General features: G+C 42.1%; 1 protein-coding gene across 4 annotated transcripts in view; it reads right to left on the bottom strand.

The window, feature by feature from the left end:
- Window positions 1-5,448: 5,448 nt before the first annotated feature.
- LOC137430944 (sodium channel regulatory subunit beta-3) overlaps window positions 5,449-16,955 on the bottom strand; it is an 89,399-nt gene continuing 77,892 nt past the window's right edge. For all 4 annotated transcript variants that reach the window (XM_068121724.2, XM_068121723.2, XM_068121726.2 and 1 more), the window contains exons 5-7: window positions 12,452-12,590; window positions 11,138-11,223; window positions 5,449-6,436 (exon numbers count right to left, since the gene is read on the bottom strand). In XM_068121724.2, the coding sequence (XP_067977825.1) occupies window positions 11,139-11,223; window positions 12,452-12,590 (224 nt within the window). In that variant the 3' untranslated portion in view covers window positions 5,449-6,436; window position 11,138. The remainder of the gene's footprint in view (window positions 6,437-11,137; window positions 11,224-12,451; window positions 12,591-16,955) is intronic.

Genomic DNA, 16,955 nt, shown 5'->3' with positions numbered 1-16,955 from the left:
CACCTCCCCTCACATCCGGAATCTTGGCGTCATCTTTGACCAAACCCTTTCCTTCGACAAATACACTAAACAGATCACAAAGTCAGCCTTCTTTCACCTGAAAAACATTGCCCGTCTCCGCTCATCCCTCTCCTCCACGGCTGCAGAAACCCTCATCCACGCCTTCATCACCTCCCGTCTGGACTACTGCAATAGCCTCCTCTATGGTTCACCCTCAAAAATCACCAATAAACTCCAATACATTCAGAACTCCGCTGCCCGTCTACTCACTCATTCCCGGACCCGTGACCACATCACCCCCGTCCTTTACAAGCTTCACTGGCTCCCCATCCCCCAGAGAATCCAGTACAAAATCCTCCTCTTGACATACAAAGCCCTCCATAACCTGGCCCCATCCTACCTGGCTGACCTCCTCTCCAGACACACTCCCACCCGCAACCTCCGCTCTGCTGGTACCAACCTCCTGACCCCCTCCATCCGGACCAAATTCAGATCCTGGGGGGACAGGGCCTTCTCCATCGCTGCTCCCACCCTCTGGAACTCACTACCTCACACCATCAGAGACTCCTCCTCACTCACCACATTCAAAACATCACTAAAGACCCACCTGTTCAACGCTGCATTCAACATTCAACCCACAGCATTTAACCCCTGACTATCTCTTCTCCTTCTCCCTCCTTTTGCTTTAAATATTTCCCTATTGATTCTTGTCTTGTCTTTTTGATTCTTGTCTTATATATATGCCGTATATCGCTGCTGTTTGTTTTCTTGATTCTTGTCTTTTTGCAATTGTTGTTTTCATGTATTGTTATGCATTATGTTTTCCACTCTGTCAAAGCGCCTTTGGGCTTCTGGAAAAGCGCTATACAAAATAAATGAATTATTATTATTATTATTATATATATATATATATATATATATATATATATATATATATATATATATATATATATATATATATATATATATATATAATGTCGCTCTTGATTGGCTTATTTACCTCCCTATAAACCCAAAGAGCCAGTCCCTTAGTACTGTAGGCATATTTGTCATGGGAAAAAAATTCGTGTAATTTTTTTGTTAAAAGCAAAAACTCACTTGATTTTGTAAGAAGGTATCATAAGCTTTAAAAAAATTTAGGGTGGCATTTTTTCTGAACATTCTAATGGCCTGAAATCCAAGATAGCCGCCACCGTAGCAAAACGCCCTAAATTTGACGCTAAAATTAACTTAATGTGGTTTAAATATTTTTGTTTTCAGCATGAACTGCTTTGGAACTTGTATATAGAGGTGACTATAATAACAATAACTTCCACTTGACTACTAATCTTTTTATTTTGCACAATTTCAGACAGAGGCTGCCTTTTTTATTTCAACATGGCGGCCGGAAAATTGACGTTCGAATCCAGTCACCGGCAGCAGTTTGTTCGCTTTATAGTGTTAAGGTTCCACTTGTCCATTTTATGGTGTACTAACATATTCTTTTCTTCTTTTGCAGGTTGCAAGTACCCACAGCAACCATCACCCAGGATAACATCGCTTAGAGACCTTAGATTAACCAAAATGGCAGAGTCTTCATCTAACAAGAAGTCAAAAACGGTGGATTTTGAACTATGCTTTATTTGCCAGTTGAGCAGCAAGCAAACAGATTATACAAACTATGTGCTTCGTCCTTCTTTGCCTTCAGTAGAGAAAGTAATTACAACAACTGATGTTCGATGTTTATATGGGGAAACAGAATTCTCTACATTAAAGAATCGCATAAAAGGTTTGTCAAACTCAGTGCAGTATTTCACGAGCATGGAAACCCATTTGAATCCACTGATGAGGATGAGATCTACAACCTGCTCACCAAAGCAGTTATGAATGAAACTGCTACCAACGACATCCTTCGGCGTGATGAGATTGGGCAACAGATGTTTGAAGGTTTCGTCACTGAACGCCTAACGGAAGGAAAACTTTCTGTGTGGGACAAAATGACCAAAAAGAAACTGGGTACCTTCAAAAGTGCCAATGCAATGGCAGAAATCCGAATGGGAGACAAGGTGGTCAAAATCAAAGAAGAGCGAGGACTGTTGCAACGGTTCATTGTTATTTCAAGAAGTCGACCAGAGCTGAATCTCAAGGAATGCATCGGAACTTATGAGTTTGGTGTGGTGCCTCGATCACTATTTGCTTCAGATGGATCCCTCCTGCTGGCATACGATAAGGCATCAATACTTCATCATCTTGAGAAGCTGGACAGTAACACACAACATGTTCAAGCTGACAGAAATGAGGCAATCCAAGCAATCCAAGTACCCTTGCAGGTGGCAGACACAGCAGTGGAACATACAAATGTTGACCCAACAGATGAATCGTCAGCACACCGAGTGATCATTATGATGGGATGGCTGTGGTAAATTCAGTTATCAAAACGGAACAAATGAAAACATGCCAAGACTTTGCAGATGCCTTTCTCCAGATAATCTGTAACATGGCAGCACAATATGATGAGGTCAGATTGGTGTTCGACCGGTACATCAAAACATCGCTCAAGGAACAGATGAGGACAAAGAGGAACAGATGAGGACAAAGAGGACCAAGGGAAAGTCAACATATTACCACGTGAAGGACAACACTTTAATCCAACATATTTCCCTGAAGGACTTCTTATCAGATATCCGCGCCAAAGGACAACTGACCGACTATTTGGCTGACAAAGTTGTATGTCACAGCAAGAGCTCCAACAACAGACTGAAACAACTTATGGTGACCTCAGGAACACAAACCAAGGGCAATGTTGATATCCCAGACTCGCTCCTCACTCACAGCCAAGAAGAGGCAGACACTTTGCTTGTACTGCATGCTCTAACTGTTCTCAATGAAGCAGAACTTGTTGTCAGTTACCCAGACACAGACGTCTTTTTGTTGCTTGTCTACATGTATCCAAACTTACCAACGTCTACAACCTTCCTTACGGGAAAGGGCAGGCTGAAGAGGAACATTTCTGTGCGGAGCATATACAACAACTTAGGACCAAAGCGCGCTTCTGCACTGTTAGGTTTTCATGCTCTGACAGGTTCCGATATGTCTGGTAGATTTGCTGGCAGAACCAAAGACTCGTGCTTCAAGGCATTTATGTCTTGTGATGATGAGATCCTGGATGCACTAGCAATGCTCGGGAATGATGACATTGATCTGCCCGCTGATGTATGCTCTCAGTTGGAACGCTTTGTCTGTATTTTGTATCGATCCAAAATCTACACAAAAGTGAATGAGCTCCGTTGGTTCCTCTACTCAAATCGTGCAGCCGAAGGAGAAAACCTACCACCAACTTCTGGTTCACTGGACTTACACATTCGTCGGGCACATTACATATCCATGATTTGGAGAAAAGCTTGTGAAACCCACCCGTGCCTCCCAGCACCACCTGCATTTGGTTGGACATTTGATGCAGTTTCAAGTCACTTCTCTCCAGTTCGATGTTTGAATCCACCAGCTCCTGAAGCAGTATTGCACCTCATAAAGTGCGGGTGCAAACGTGGATGCGAAGGAAGGTGCAGCTGTCGCAAGAACAATATCCCATGTACGGAAGTTTGTGGATGCTGGGTTTTCAGCTGCAACAACAAAACTGTCCAACCAGGGATAAATGAAGATTGTGAAGATTGAGGTGTTACTTTCGATGACATTCACAAAATTATAATTCACTTGATATCCATTGTTAAAAATACTAAATGAAAGCCAGGCATTTAATCAGTATGACTTTTTGCATCTTCCTGTTTAAACGATTTAAGAGATTGAACAGTAAATCAAGTATTTCATTTTATTTAGATCTGTTTGTTGGCTTGTTAATTATGTATTATTTGTGAAAAATACATGTCTTTAAATAGATACTTTGTTTGTAATTACATGCGAAGGGAGAAGGTATAGTTTACATTGTGGGTGCGCGGTGGCCATTTTGGAATTTGGCATGTAGATCATACATATAACATAAATTAGATGATTCCATTCGATTCCTGGTCTCAGAAAACATATATTTAGACACTTTATTTGTAATTGTATCACATGTACTCGCGAAGATATCGCATTATTAGTGTTCGGCGGCCATTTTGGACGCCATCTTGGATTTCATAGTCTTAGAATGTTCAGAAAAAATGCCACCCTAATTTTTTTTTAAAGCTTATGATACCTTCTTACAAAATCAATTGAGTTTTTGCTTTTAACAAAAAAAATACATGAAATTCCAAATATGCCTATAGTATACTATAGGGTAACACCCTCAGACCAATTCAGTTAAAAATTTCCATCTATCATGTACTCACCTGCATTGAAAATTGATTATACCCTTTTTTCAAATTTTGTGACTTGGGTCATTCCAAAATCCAACAAAAATATTTGTTTTAAAAATGCTGCTTCATCATCTGTCGTTCTGGAAGGGTGGGGGAAAGAAAATAAAAAGTAGAAACAACCACAAGGACATGATCTTGATCAAATGAGGTCTAACATTCTCAAGGAATCCCTCAAGACCAAAATGAAAACCAAACCGATTATGTGATGAGCTCGGTGGAGATCGAGGATCGTGGCGGTGCCAAATCCTCTCAATGCTTGCAAGATCTTCACGGTGGACAAAACATTCAACAGCAGTCTAATAAAAGGTTTCATCCCCATGGACTCTTCTTGATGCTGTTACATCCAAAACCTAAGGCAATACATTTGAGTGGAAAAAAAAGAAAAGAAAAAAAGTCCTGTCTTCATTTTTCACACGTGACACACTTGTTCATCCTCTTAGTCTTCTGACATGATTCCACTTCCAACAGGACGTGCTAATGCATTAACGAATACTCTTGCTGCGATGAAAGGTTAATGTCAGCTTCCCCTGGCGGTTAGCATACCTCAACATCCTGTTGTGCTACCTGTCCACCGACGAAGATGCACAATCGCCTTAACAATAAACACCTGTTTTTCATTGCAGTTTTTCTTAGCTATCGTGTAATGGTAAAGTAAAGTTTATTTAATGGCGATCCGTTTATTGTATTACAAGGAGGAAACCAGGCAGCAACATCTTTTAGGCCAGTGCCAATCATTCAATCAACATTCCACAATATCACTGCAGATTGAGCATCTATTGTACAAAAAAGCAGTTTTGTAAATACCACTTTAAGTGCTACTTGCATGCTGTTAAACAAACTCTGCCCCGAAACCACGCTCAAACCAAATTGTGCCTTTTCTTTGAAGGTGCGAGATGCCGAGTCCGACACGTCAGTCTTCAAGATATCAAACGTCTGTTCCGGCCCGGACGGAACCACCGTGTAAACCTTTCCGTGCCGAAGTGTACTCATTAAAAGTTTATTTCACACTTCCCTTCGACTGTGTTTTCTTCGACACGTCATGTCCCCCGTCTTACCACCACCACCACCACCACCAGACTATTAGCTGTGGATTCCATGGGAGAAAAATCAATCTCAATGACAATACCGAAATCCTTTATCATTAAAAAACTCAAGCATGCAGCAGAACTGTTAATGATAACTTCTACATGCACAGCTGCTTTGCCAGGCTACAAAATAAAAATGTGAAGTTCACATATTCTTTTAAACTCCTGCAAAGAAAATCCATTCCATCCCCATTACAATCTTTTTCAATGAATGTTATCTTCCCTTTCCTTCCCTTTCCAGCCCTTCCAGCTTCACAGCAAATTACAGCATTTGAAAAGATTACAATCATTATTTTGTGAATATGTCATGAGGTTTCCAGCTATGAAAAACATTTGCTACAAACAAGTTCAGGCTGAGAAATAAATAAAACATACATAAATAAGAAACATTTGTGCAAAGACTTTACCCCATCATCGGACTTGGCAAACACTTCCTTGGCAAACACTCCAATGTGCAAGAGGTTAACAGAAATGACGTCACTACAGCATTCAGACTCGATAAGTGCTCAGCACAGGACAGAACGTCAGGCCAAAGGTAGAAAGGTCTAACAAAACTCAGTCAAAGATCAAAGCTGACAGGAGGGCAGGATTCGACTATGGAAGGTGTTTTAAACTGTTTTACCGAGAGGGGAATGGGTGGGGAGGAGGGGGTGGGAGGAAGAATTGAAAATATAGTAGTGGAGTCAATCAGGTGGTCGTGGTTAAGAAAAATAAATCTGTTTCAGCCAATAAGGAAGTAATGGACGTGGAAGTGTGAACACTAATGATAATATAGCCCATGAACAAGAGCAGGGTTTGGGGGGATGGTGGAGCAGGGGGAGGAGGTAATAATGGAAGAGGAAAGAAAATGTAGGCAAAAGGAAAACAGACACCGATATGAGAGCAGCATTGGGACGGGTCATATGAACGTCACGTGAGATCTGGTGGAGGAAGACCCACAGAGTTCCAGCCACTGTGCAAGTGATGCAGAGTCAGAGCGAAGAAGCAATTCAAAGTCCCATCTCTTCCTCTGCTAGATCGCTGTAGGAAGACAATTTGAGGTAATTTGCAAAGATTTATTACATGGTAAAATATGAACAGCCATTATCCATATACATTAAAGAGTACACCTTACCCCGTGCAGTCTTGAGAAAACGGACTTTTAAACTCTTGCTTTGCATCTCCGACCATGATCTATATTTTCTACGAGGTGCGATTTTGCCTGAATCTCGATACCCCAATGCTGAGAGCTTGAGCGGCAAATTAGATTTTTCAATATGGCATAAAAAATTGTCCAGGTACTGCTACACTAGAGGTTTTTTTTGGAATTGACAGGAAGGCTATTTGTATGCTACATTGTTCAAGTAAAGATACAATTGAAATTATTTTTTTTCTTCAGAACCTTACGACCATTAATGCAGCATCTTTTACACCACCTTATTTAACGTGGTAAATTAGACACACTGCCAAAGCTCTTACTTACAAACAAAATACTCAACACAAACATGCACAACAACACCAAATGCTGGCTGGCTAACTACCTGTCATGCAAACAGTCATTCGTAATTTTTAACAGCAGGTTTTCATGCACACGTCACTTTCCGAAAGGAGTCCCTAAAGGCTCACTCCTCTCCCCACACTCTTTAATTTGTTCATGCACGAAATTCCACAACCACCCGAGAACATACAATTAACCTCATATGCACGAAATTCCACAACCACCAGAGAACATACAATTAACCTCATATGCACGAAATTCCACAACCACCCGAGAACATACAATTAACCTCATATGCACGAAATTCCACAACCACCCGAGAACATACAATTAACCTCACATGCACGAAATTCCACAACCACCCGAGAACATACAATTAACCTCATATGCACGAAATTCCACAACCACCCGAGAACATACAATTAACCTCATATGCACGAAATTCCACAACCACCCGAGAACATACAATTAACCTCGTATGCACGAAATTCCACAACCACCCGAGAACATACAATTAACCTCACATGCACGACATACCACAACCACCAGAGAACATACAATTAACCTCATATGCACGAAATTCCACAACCACCCGAGAACATACAATTAACCTCATATGCACGACATACCACAACCACCAGAGAACATACAATTAACCTCATATGCACGAAATTCCACAACCACCCGAGAACATACAATTAACCTCACATGCACGACATACCACAACCACCAGAGAACATACAATTAACCTCATATGCACGAAATTCCACAACCACCCGAGAACATACAATTAACCTCATATGCACGAAATTCCACAACCACCAGAGAACATACAATTAACCTCATATGCACGAAATTCCACAACCACCCGAGAACATACAATTAACCTCATATGCACGAAATTCCACAACCACCCGAGAACATACAATTAACCTCACATGCACGAAATTCCACAACCACCCGAGAACATACAATTAACCTCATATGCACGAAATTCCACAACCACCCGAGAACATACAATTAACCTCATATGCACGAAATTCCACAACCACCCGAGAACATACAATTAACCTCGTATGCACGAAATTCCACAACCACCCGAGAACATACAATTAACCTCACATGCACGACATACCACAACCACCAGAGAACATACAATTAACCTCATATGCACGAAATTCCACAACCACCCGAGAACATACAATTAACCTCATATGCACGACATACCACAACCACCAGAGAACATACAATTAACCTCATATGCACGAAATTCCACAACCACCCGAGAACATACAATTAACCTCACATGCACGACATACCACAACCACCAGAGAACATACAATTAACCTCATATGCACGAAATTCCACAACCACCCGAGAACATACAATTAACCTCATATGCACGACATACCACAACCACCCGAGAACATACAATTAACCTCATATGCACGACATACCACAACCACCAGAGAACATACAATTAACCTCATATGGACGAAATTCCACAACCACCCGATAACATACAATTAACCTCATATGTACGACATACCACAACCACCCTGAGAACATACAATTAACCTCATATGCACGAAATTCCACAACCACCCGAGAACATACAATTAACCTCATATGCATGAAATTCCACAACCACCAGGGAACATACAATTAACCTCACATGCACGACATACCACAACCACCAGAGAACATACAATTAACCTCATATGCACGAAATTCCACAACCACCTGAGAACATACAATTAACCTCATATGTAGGACATACCACAACCACCCTGAGAACATACAATTAACCTCATATGTAGGACATACCACAACCACCCTGAGAACATACAATTAACCTCATATGCACGACATATCACAACCACCCTGAGAACATACAATTAGCATCATATGCGGATGATATAACCATCACCTCTACTTGTACTGTGGCATCAGCATCAGCAACATCAGCTCCACCACAGTACAACTTCAACCCTTCCTCGGCACCCTACAAACCTGGGTCACCATCAATAGACTAAAGGTAGGCCCCCTCAAAGCCAACAGTCACTCTTTTAACAAATTACACCAAGGTACATAGCGCTGCACCACAAATTACACTGAACGACATCCCTATTCCACATACACACCAAGCAAAAATACTGGGCATCACCTTTAACACATCCGTGTCATTCTCAGATCACATTACAAACATTAAAAAAACATTCACACCCAGACTGAACACACTTGGGGAACTCACAGGCACCAACTTCAGACACCACAAAGAAACAACATCACTAACATCCAAACAGTACATTAGATCAGTCATCAATTACACCATTGGGCCTGCAGCCTATCAAACACTTAACTCAACACCCTGCAGACCATTCAAAACAAACAGACCATACAAAACGAAGCCCTTTGCATAATCACAGGTTGCATATTAATTAACAACACCCATCATCGAGCACCTACACACAGAAGTAAAAAAAAAAAATGCTAAAAATCAAAGACCACTTCGACATGAGAGGTGCACAGTTCTTTGCAACGGCAAATGCCAATCCTAATCACCGATGTCACTGCATGTACAACCACCTACAGGCCACTAGACACATTCAAACTACACCACAAAGACACTACAGTGACGTCTTTCATAACATCCCCCCAACAAACAACGGAAACTACAAAAAACACCTCCACACCCACATCACCATAAACAACAACCTGGGACCAAAACCCCCACCCATCGATGACGCAGAGAAACTACTCTCCAGATCTGCTCGTGTTCACCTTTCACGCATTCACTGTGGACACCACCCACAACTTTTACACTGCAAACACAAACTCGACGCCAGCACTGATGACACCTGCAACTATTGCCAGGCCACTCTTCACACAATAAAACATATCATGGAAGACTGCATGGTCCTGGCTTCACGTAGGCAAGAACACAACATATTGGATGTGAGGGATCTCTGGGTCGCTCCTGTGAGATCGATCGGCTATCACTGTGCCGCTGGTCAACCAGAACTGATCGGGGCAACGCAACAACAACAACAACATGGTAAATTAGTTCTTCATGCCTGTTGTTTGCGTTTTTCATGACAACCCAGTAAGTTTCCTGTTTGGAATGATTTTCAATTTTGTTTGCTTACCAGACAAGCAGACAGAAAAAAATATCATGAATGGGAATGAATTTTAGTGAATGGCAATGAATGAATGGGCAATGAATTTGGGCAATCGTCTGCACCTTTCTTCCTCGGCAGAGCCCCTAGGCGGTGTATTTCACTCCGTGTCGGTATCAGTTTTTCGGCGCAGATTCCGTGAATTCCGTCTGTTTCCTGCGATCACTCAAAATCATTGCTTCTCAAATTTAAACCAAAAAAGTCGACTATTTCCCTTTTTCATCACACGTGCCTTTCCCAGACTCTTGAGGAAAATGGCAAAAATCCATGCTTTCAGGGCCTTGAATTTGAGGTAACAAATTTCCATGCTATTCAAGGATTTCCAGGCCCAGTACAAACCCTGTCGAGATTAGAACATGGCTAGACAGTGTAGAGGCGTGTGTGCATATATCAAGGCTATATTGGCAGCCACACAGTTGTGGAATCAATCGACGGCTCCCACCCTTCCCCACTCACTCCATTGAGAAGTGCAATTTCACATTCATCTCCCTATTCCTCTTATGAGGAGTTAAACACCACCCTCCCATCTACCACCTGCACGTGCTTTTTATACATCCCATCCCTCATGACTGCTGTGTGGTCGTTTTCTCAATTCCATCATTGTTAATTGCTGTGTTTGCTGCAATGATCATGTGATTGGGAAATGTACAATGCGATCACAATTGCCTTTTATTGCATCTAATTTTCAGTGCACAATATTACCGTAGATATGGCAAAGCACAGAGCATAGATATCTGTACTGAGTACATGCCATTTCGGGTTTTCAGTAATGTTGTACATCTCCCAAACTTTCTTCCTGTTTCATAATGTGGTACTTTGGCCTAAAATAAACAATAAAATGTTTCTCTGTCCAAATATTAAAAATCCTCCAAATCGGGCATTTTGGGTCCTGGACAAAAAAAAGTTGGGAACCACTGCTCTAGAGGGCAATGTAATGGTCCTCAGAATGGTATTTTTATTGTAATAAATGGGAATGAACACAATGGCTTATCCTGAAAAAGGAAATTTACAAAAACGTAAACTTGTACTTCAATAAAGATTGTTGTACAACTTATAGGAACAAACCCTATGTTGTCTCCTTTATCTCCTCCTCTGCAGTTTCTCCAGCAGCGCCCTCCTTGTTTACAGGTGCAATGACCAGGTAATCAGTCCTGCAGAACAATAACATGAAGGAAAAACATTTAATAAAGGTGAGAATAAAGTAAAGGTGAGATGAGGTGAGGAGGACAATAAAAATAAGTTTTTCCATGGCATTTAAAAAGAAAGGTTTGGTGTAAAAATGAAAAACTTGGCCAAAAGTTCCCTTGCGGATAATTCGTTTTTCATTTGCATTGTGCAAAATACCGTCGAATTAACATCCCCAAATGAAGGACAGCTATCCCCCTTCCTTGGCATGTGCAGCACCATCACAGCTAGACAGTGTAGAGGCGTGTGTGCAATCCATATCATTACAGTTAGTAGTGCAATTCCAATGAGCGAGTTCATAGAACACGTTACCCCGTGCAGTCTTGAGAAAAAGGACACGTGAAGTCTTGTTTGTGATTTAGAGCACAATGTGCATTTCATACGAGCTGCGATTTTGTTTGAATCTCGATATGCCCCAGTACAGAGCATGAGTGCAAAATTTGATTGGTCGAGATGACCTATAATGTTGCCATATTTTGTTCAAGTACTGCTAAACTGGAGGTTTTTGGAAGTGTGAACCAGGTGACTTGTGTTCAAGTATATAATTCAATGGAAATAAAATTAGTGTTTAAAAAAAAAAAGTATAGAAAATGTTTTTGGAAGTTCACCGCGGTTGAATCACCATCTTACACCACCTTATTTAATACAATACATTAGTTCTTCATGCCTGGTGTTTATGTCCTTTATGACATCATTAAAAACAGCAAGTTTCCTGTTTGGAGTAATTTTCAATTTTGTTTCACTGCCAGACAGGCAGATAGAATAAAAATATCTTTACCGTTATCGACACATTACTCCTCCACGCATGCATGCCCGGTACAATATTCCGTATAAACTGCCAATTTCAGAGCCAAACTACCAAGTACCAAAGTTTTTTCTGAGCCAAATTTCAGAGCCTAAGTATGAAGTACTAAGCTGCAGGTTCGTGTTCCGATTCATGTCCTGCAGTGTTCAAGATATAAAGGTGAATGGAAATCAAGTAGCTCCTCAATCGGAGACTGACACGTGCAGACAGAGAGCGAAAAATTGCTTTTCCACACTTTGACCTTCACACAAGGCTATAATCGAGGCTATTTAAGTGGCATTGAGACTGTGGATTGTGGTACATGGAAAGGTGAGTGGGGACGGGGGTGTGCATCATGATCCTGGGATAAACATGAAAGCAAGTGAGAAAATAATGGTCATGTGACTTACACATTCCCACGTTTTTCGAGGTCGGCCTGTTCCACCTGCTTGTAGCAAACCACGAGCGTCACGGCCAGACACAAGGTGCTCGCCACGATCATAAAATACATCATGACCTCCGATATCACAGAAGTGAGGTCACGAGCCACTGCACAAGAGACGACAACCCAGTTACAAGCACACCAAGTGTCGAAGAGGGTTTCACTTAATTTGTACCAAGTTACATTTCTACATTTACAAACATGGTAAAAAAGGCTGCTCCAATGTCTCTTTAGCAACAATTTCCCTTTGACAAAGCACGTCGAGCCGATTATGGAAAGGAAAGTCGTCTAAATGGATGCATAAATACAGCCTCAACTCAAAAGCATCACCTCGGTGATCTTTAGACTGAAAAGCAGAATGGTTGGACAAGATGTCAATACAACAAAAACAACAGGCATTTTAAGGCCATTTTCCCTGCTAGAGCGGGGGTTAGCCTTGCGGTCCCCATGACAATCTTCTCCATTTTGCCCTATTTTCTGCATCTCCCCTTGTTAACCCCCTTGCCCGCATTTCTTCTTCCACCATCTTTAGCCAAGTCTTTCTCGGTCTTCCCCGTCCTCTACTTCCTTCTACATTCATTTCCATCACTCTTCTCAACCAGTCACTTTCATCCTTCTTCAACACGTGACCAAACCATCTCAAACTGTTTCTCTTCACAGCATCCATCACAGGCTCTATTCCCATCATCTTTCGCAATTGATCATTTGTCTTCCTCTCTCTCAACGATACTCCACACATCCACCGAACCATTCGCATTTCCACCCTTTCCAGCCTTGGTTGCTGCTCTATGTTCATTACCCATGTCTCGCTCCCATAAATCATAACACTTCTCACACATGCAGCATACACCTCTCCCTTCAGCTTCAACGACACTCCCCTCCTCATCAGCACGCCACTCAGTTCCCGAAACTTCTTCCATGCACATCTCACTCGAGCAACCGTTGCCAAGTCTGATCCACCTTCTCCATTCAGCATGTCTCCTAGGTAACAAAATGTTTTCACACCTTCCAGCTTCACGCCGTCTCCAAGATCCAACTCAACATTTCCTCCATCTGCAGCTCCCTCTGTGCACACCTTACACTTGAATGTAGCTGTCACACTGGTTAATGACCCTTTCAGACCACTACATTTTTGATGAACCCACTCAGCGAACATTGTACATTGAATGGAATTCACTCCGACACCCTTCCTGTACACAGCACACGGCCACTTCCCAGTTCTCTCCACCTCACCACATGCTTTACCACTTGCCATCACCTTCGTTTTTCCGATATTCACCTTCAGACCTTTTGTCTCCATACATACCTTCCACTTGTTCATCTTCTCCTTCAGTCCATCCATACTTTCTGCAATCAACACCAGGTCATCTGCATACAACAACTCCCACGGTAAACCCTCCTGTATGTTCCGGGCCAGCACCTCCATCACAGCTACAAAGTACAAATAGTAGTGGACTTAGTACCGACCCCTGATGCACTCCCACCTTCACCTCAAACTCACCACTGTTCCCGTCCTTCGTCCTTACAGCTGTGCGCGCTTTTTTGTACATTGCCATCACTACTCTGATCAACCATTCCTCCACTCCTAACTTCCTCAATGCCCATGTCACTACTTCACGTGGAACCCTATCGAATGCTTTCTCCAGATGAACAAACCCAAGAAACAACTTCTTCCTCTTCTCTGTGTACATTTCCTGCAACTGCCTCACAATAAAAAGCATGTCTGTCATTCCTCTTCCTGGCATAAATCCAAACTGCATTTCATCAATCTTCACTTTCTTCCTTATCCTCCTCTCCAACACCCTTTCCAATACCTTCATTCCATGCTCCAATAACTTTATCGCTCGATACGAGCCACAGTCCAGAGGGTCACCTTTCCCCTTGTATAGAGGGACGAGGGTACTCAGTTCCCAATCCACTGGAATGCGGCCTTCTTTCACCACCAGATTGCAGATCTCTGTCATTCTCTTCACACCCCAATTTCCCGCTGCCTTCAACATATCTCCCACAACTCACGTCAGCCCTCCCGCTTTTCTACTCTTCATTGCTTTTATCGCTTCCTCAACTTCCTTCTCAGTTATCTTCTCTGCTGGTCCTAAAACTGGGTTACTCTCTATGTTGCCATCCCATTCATTCTCTGCATTCAACAGTATTTCCATATATCTTTTCCATCTTCCTTTAATTCCATCTGGGTCCACAACGATTTGTCCCACTTCATCCTTCAAGCAACTCACCCCCATCACATCACATCACACCCCTGCCTATAAGCAGCTTGGATAAGATGTCAATCACGGTCTGAAATGAAAGTAGATCAGTTTGATTGTTTAAAAAGAAAACCCCTTCTTGATTTTTTAAAATTCTTTTTCTTGACTTTGAATGACCTAGACTAAAACCAATGACTTTCCAGGCCTGAAAAACGCGATTTAAAAAACTCCATGACTTTCAAGGAACCATAGGAACCCTGTTCATAATCGTTCAATTCCTCCAGTGCTACTGGACATGATGGGATTGGCACCTTAAGACTCAGGAATCGTTAATCTGCAAGGTCTCTTCATCTTTCTCTGCTGTTTTCCAGGTCATTCTCCAAAGGTGGCTTCCCTGCATCATACAAAATCACAAGTTTTGCCAAAAATCCTCCTACTATTAATTTTCAATTGGTCACAGGTTTGACACCAATACAGAATTTTATTATGGGCCCCAGGCATCAAAATGCGACACATATCGAACAAGCAGTTTCAAATGGAGCACCACGCCACCATTAGAGCATTCAAATTGCATCAGAAGTGGCAATAAATGGGAATTGTTGCTCCCAGCTTGCCGCTCGGCTCGATGACAGAAGACTCCATTCGCATTTTTGCCCACTCTATCCCTAGGTGGTTGCTAGCTTGCTGGTTTACCAAAATTGACCAAAGCGTCAAGTTCAGTTTTCTGTTTTGAGACACGGACTCCATGAATTTGGTCCGTTTTCCACAATAATGGAAAACTATTGGCTCTATCCCACACTAACCCTCTACAGCAGGGGTTCCTAAATCAAAGGTCGCAATCCAAACTTGAAAAGCCCCCCTAAAAATCCTGTTTTCTGAGGGGGTTATTTCACATTGAAAGAGTTTTCTCTGACAATTTTTTATCGTAGGTACTGGTAGTAAGTCGGCACCATTACTATTTGGATCGCGAGGCGAATGCGATTTAAAATTTTTGGTTGTGGACAAAGGGGTTTGGGAACCACTGCTTGAGAGGCCAATGTAATGGTCCTCAATGATTTTATTAATGTAATTCTAAACATCCTTGGGAGACCGGCTGTTTTGCACGCAATTATTAAAGTCTGAAGATAGGTGGAGCCGAAGTTGGAAATCACCCAATTGGGCGGAGTTTTATCTGGAGCTGGTCTGTGCCACGAGATTTTATGAGGAGGTTATTTACAAGCCACCTGGGTCCTGTCACGCCTTGACGATCTTTTCTGCTCTATATTCGTTAATCCTTTCTTGTTTTCACACGCCACAGAATCATAGTCAAGTGAGTAATAAGACATTATTGTCTCTGTTCGATCATATTCAGGTCGGTAGGCAATCTCTGCACTTTGACGTTCATACCGGTTCTCAGGATGTGAATCGTTCTTTTCTCTTTTCGAGATCGTGACTGCAGCTTGGCAAACATCAAGTGGTTTGTTTGTCTCGCTTTTGCAGTCACCCTTGTGTTAAAGTGTTAGGGTTAGTCACATGACATTTCATTGTGTAGTGGTTGACATGCACTGGTGAAATTAGAGCTACTGTTCTCTCTGAGCTGCGCTTTAACAGAAACCAGTACAGCCAATGTCCCTCAAAGTAGCATTCTGGGACCAATCCTGGTCTTCACATCCATAAAATCAATCTATCTACATCAATGGGAAAAAAAATCCATTAAACCATTTTGCAGATGAGTCCACTGACTCTATGGAGGAGTTACTCGAGCCTCTTTTTTTTTTTTTTGGGATACAGAATCGAGGCTCGTGTACGAGCTAACACATTGAACGTGAAAACATGCACAGACACATAAAACGTACAATACAAGGGCCAGTCAAGAAGTAACCTTAAAATGGCGATATAAATTTGAGAATATAATGTGTGTAGTTGTAGATGCCATCACCTGGTGGTGATGACATATGTTAAAGCTATGGATAAGAGCCATATTTTGCCCGTTTTAGATCTGGCAACATTGAGCGTATGACATCAGAAGGGCAGTTCTAAGATGGCGGCCCCCTTAAAAGCATGCACCAGGGAGGAGTAACATTCTGTCATCTGTTTCTTGGGAAATGAGGGCGTGACTCCCAGTGAAATCCATCGCAGAATGAAAATGCAATATGGTGACGCATGTTTTTCGCTGCAGCATGTGTACGACTGGGACAGGAAGTTTAAAAGTGGAGTGTCCAGTGTGACAAACACTGCTCGCTCGGGCCGGCCTCACACAGCTGACACACCATAAATGGTTGCAGGAGT

Source organism: Myxine glutinosa, chromosome 7, assembly GCF_964187855.1.
Source record: "Myxine glutinosa chromosome 7, kmMyxGlut1.1, whole genome shotgun sequence".
Taxonomy (NCBI): Eukaryota; Metazoa; Chordata; class Myxini; order Myxiniformes; family Myxinidae; genus Myxine; species Myxine glutinosa.
Note: the sequence above shows the minus strand (reverse complement) of the source record. Positions and strands in the feature narration are given on the sequence as shown.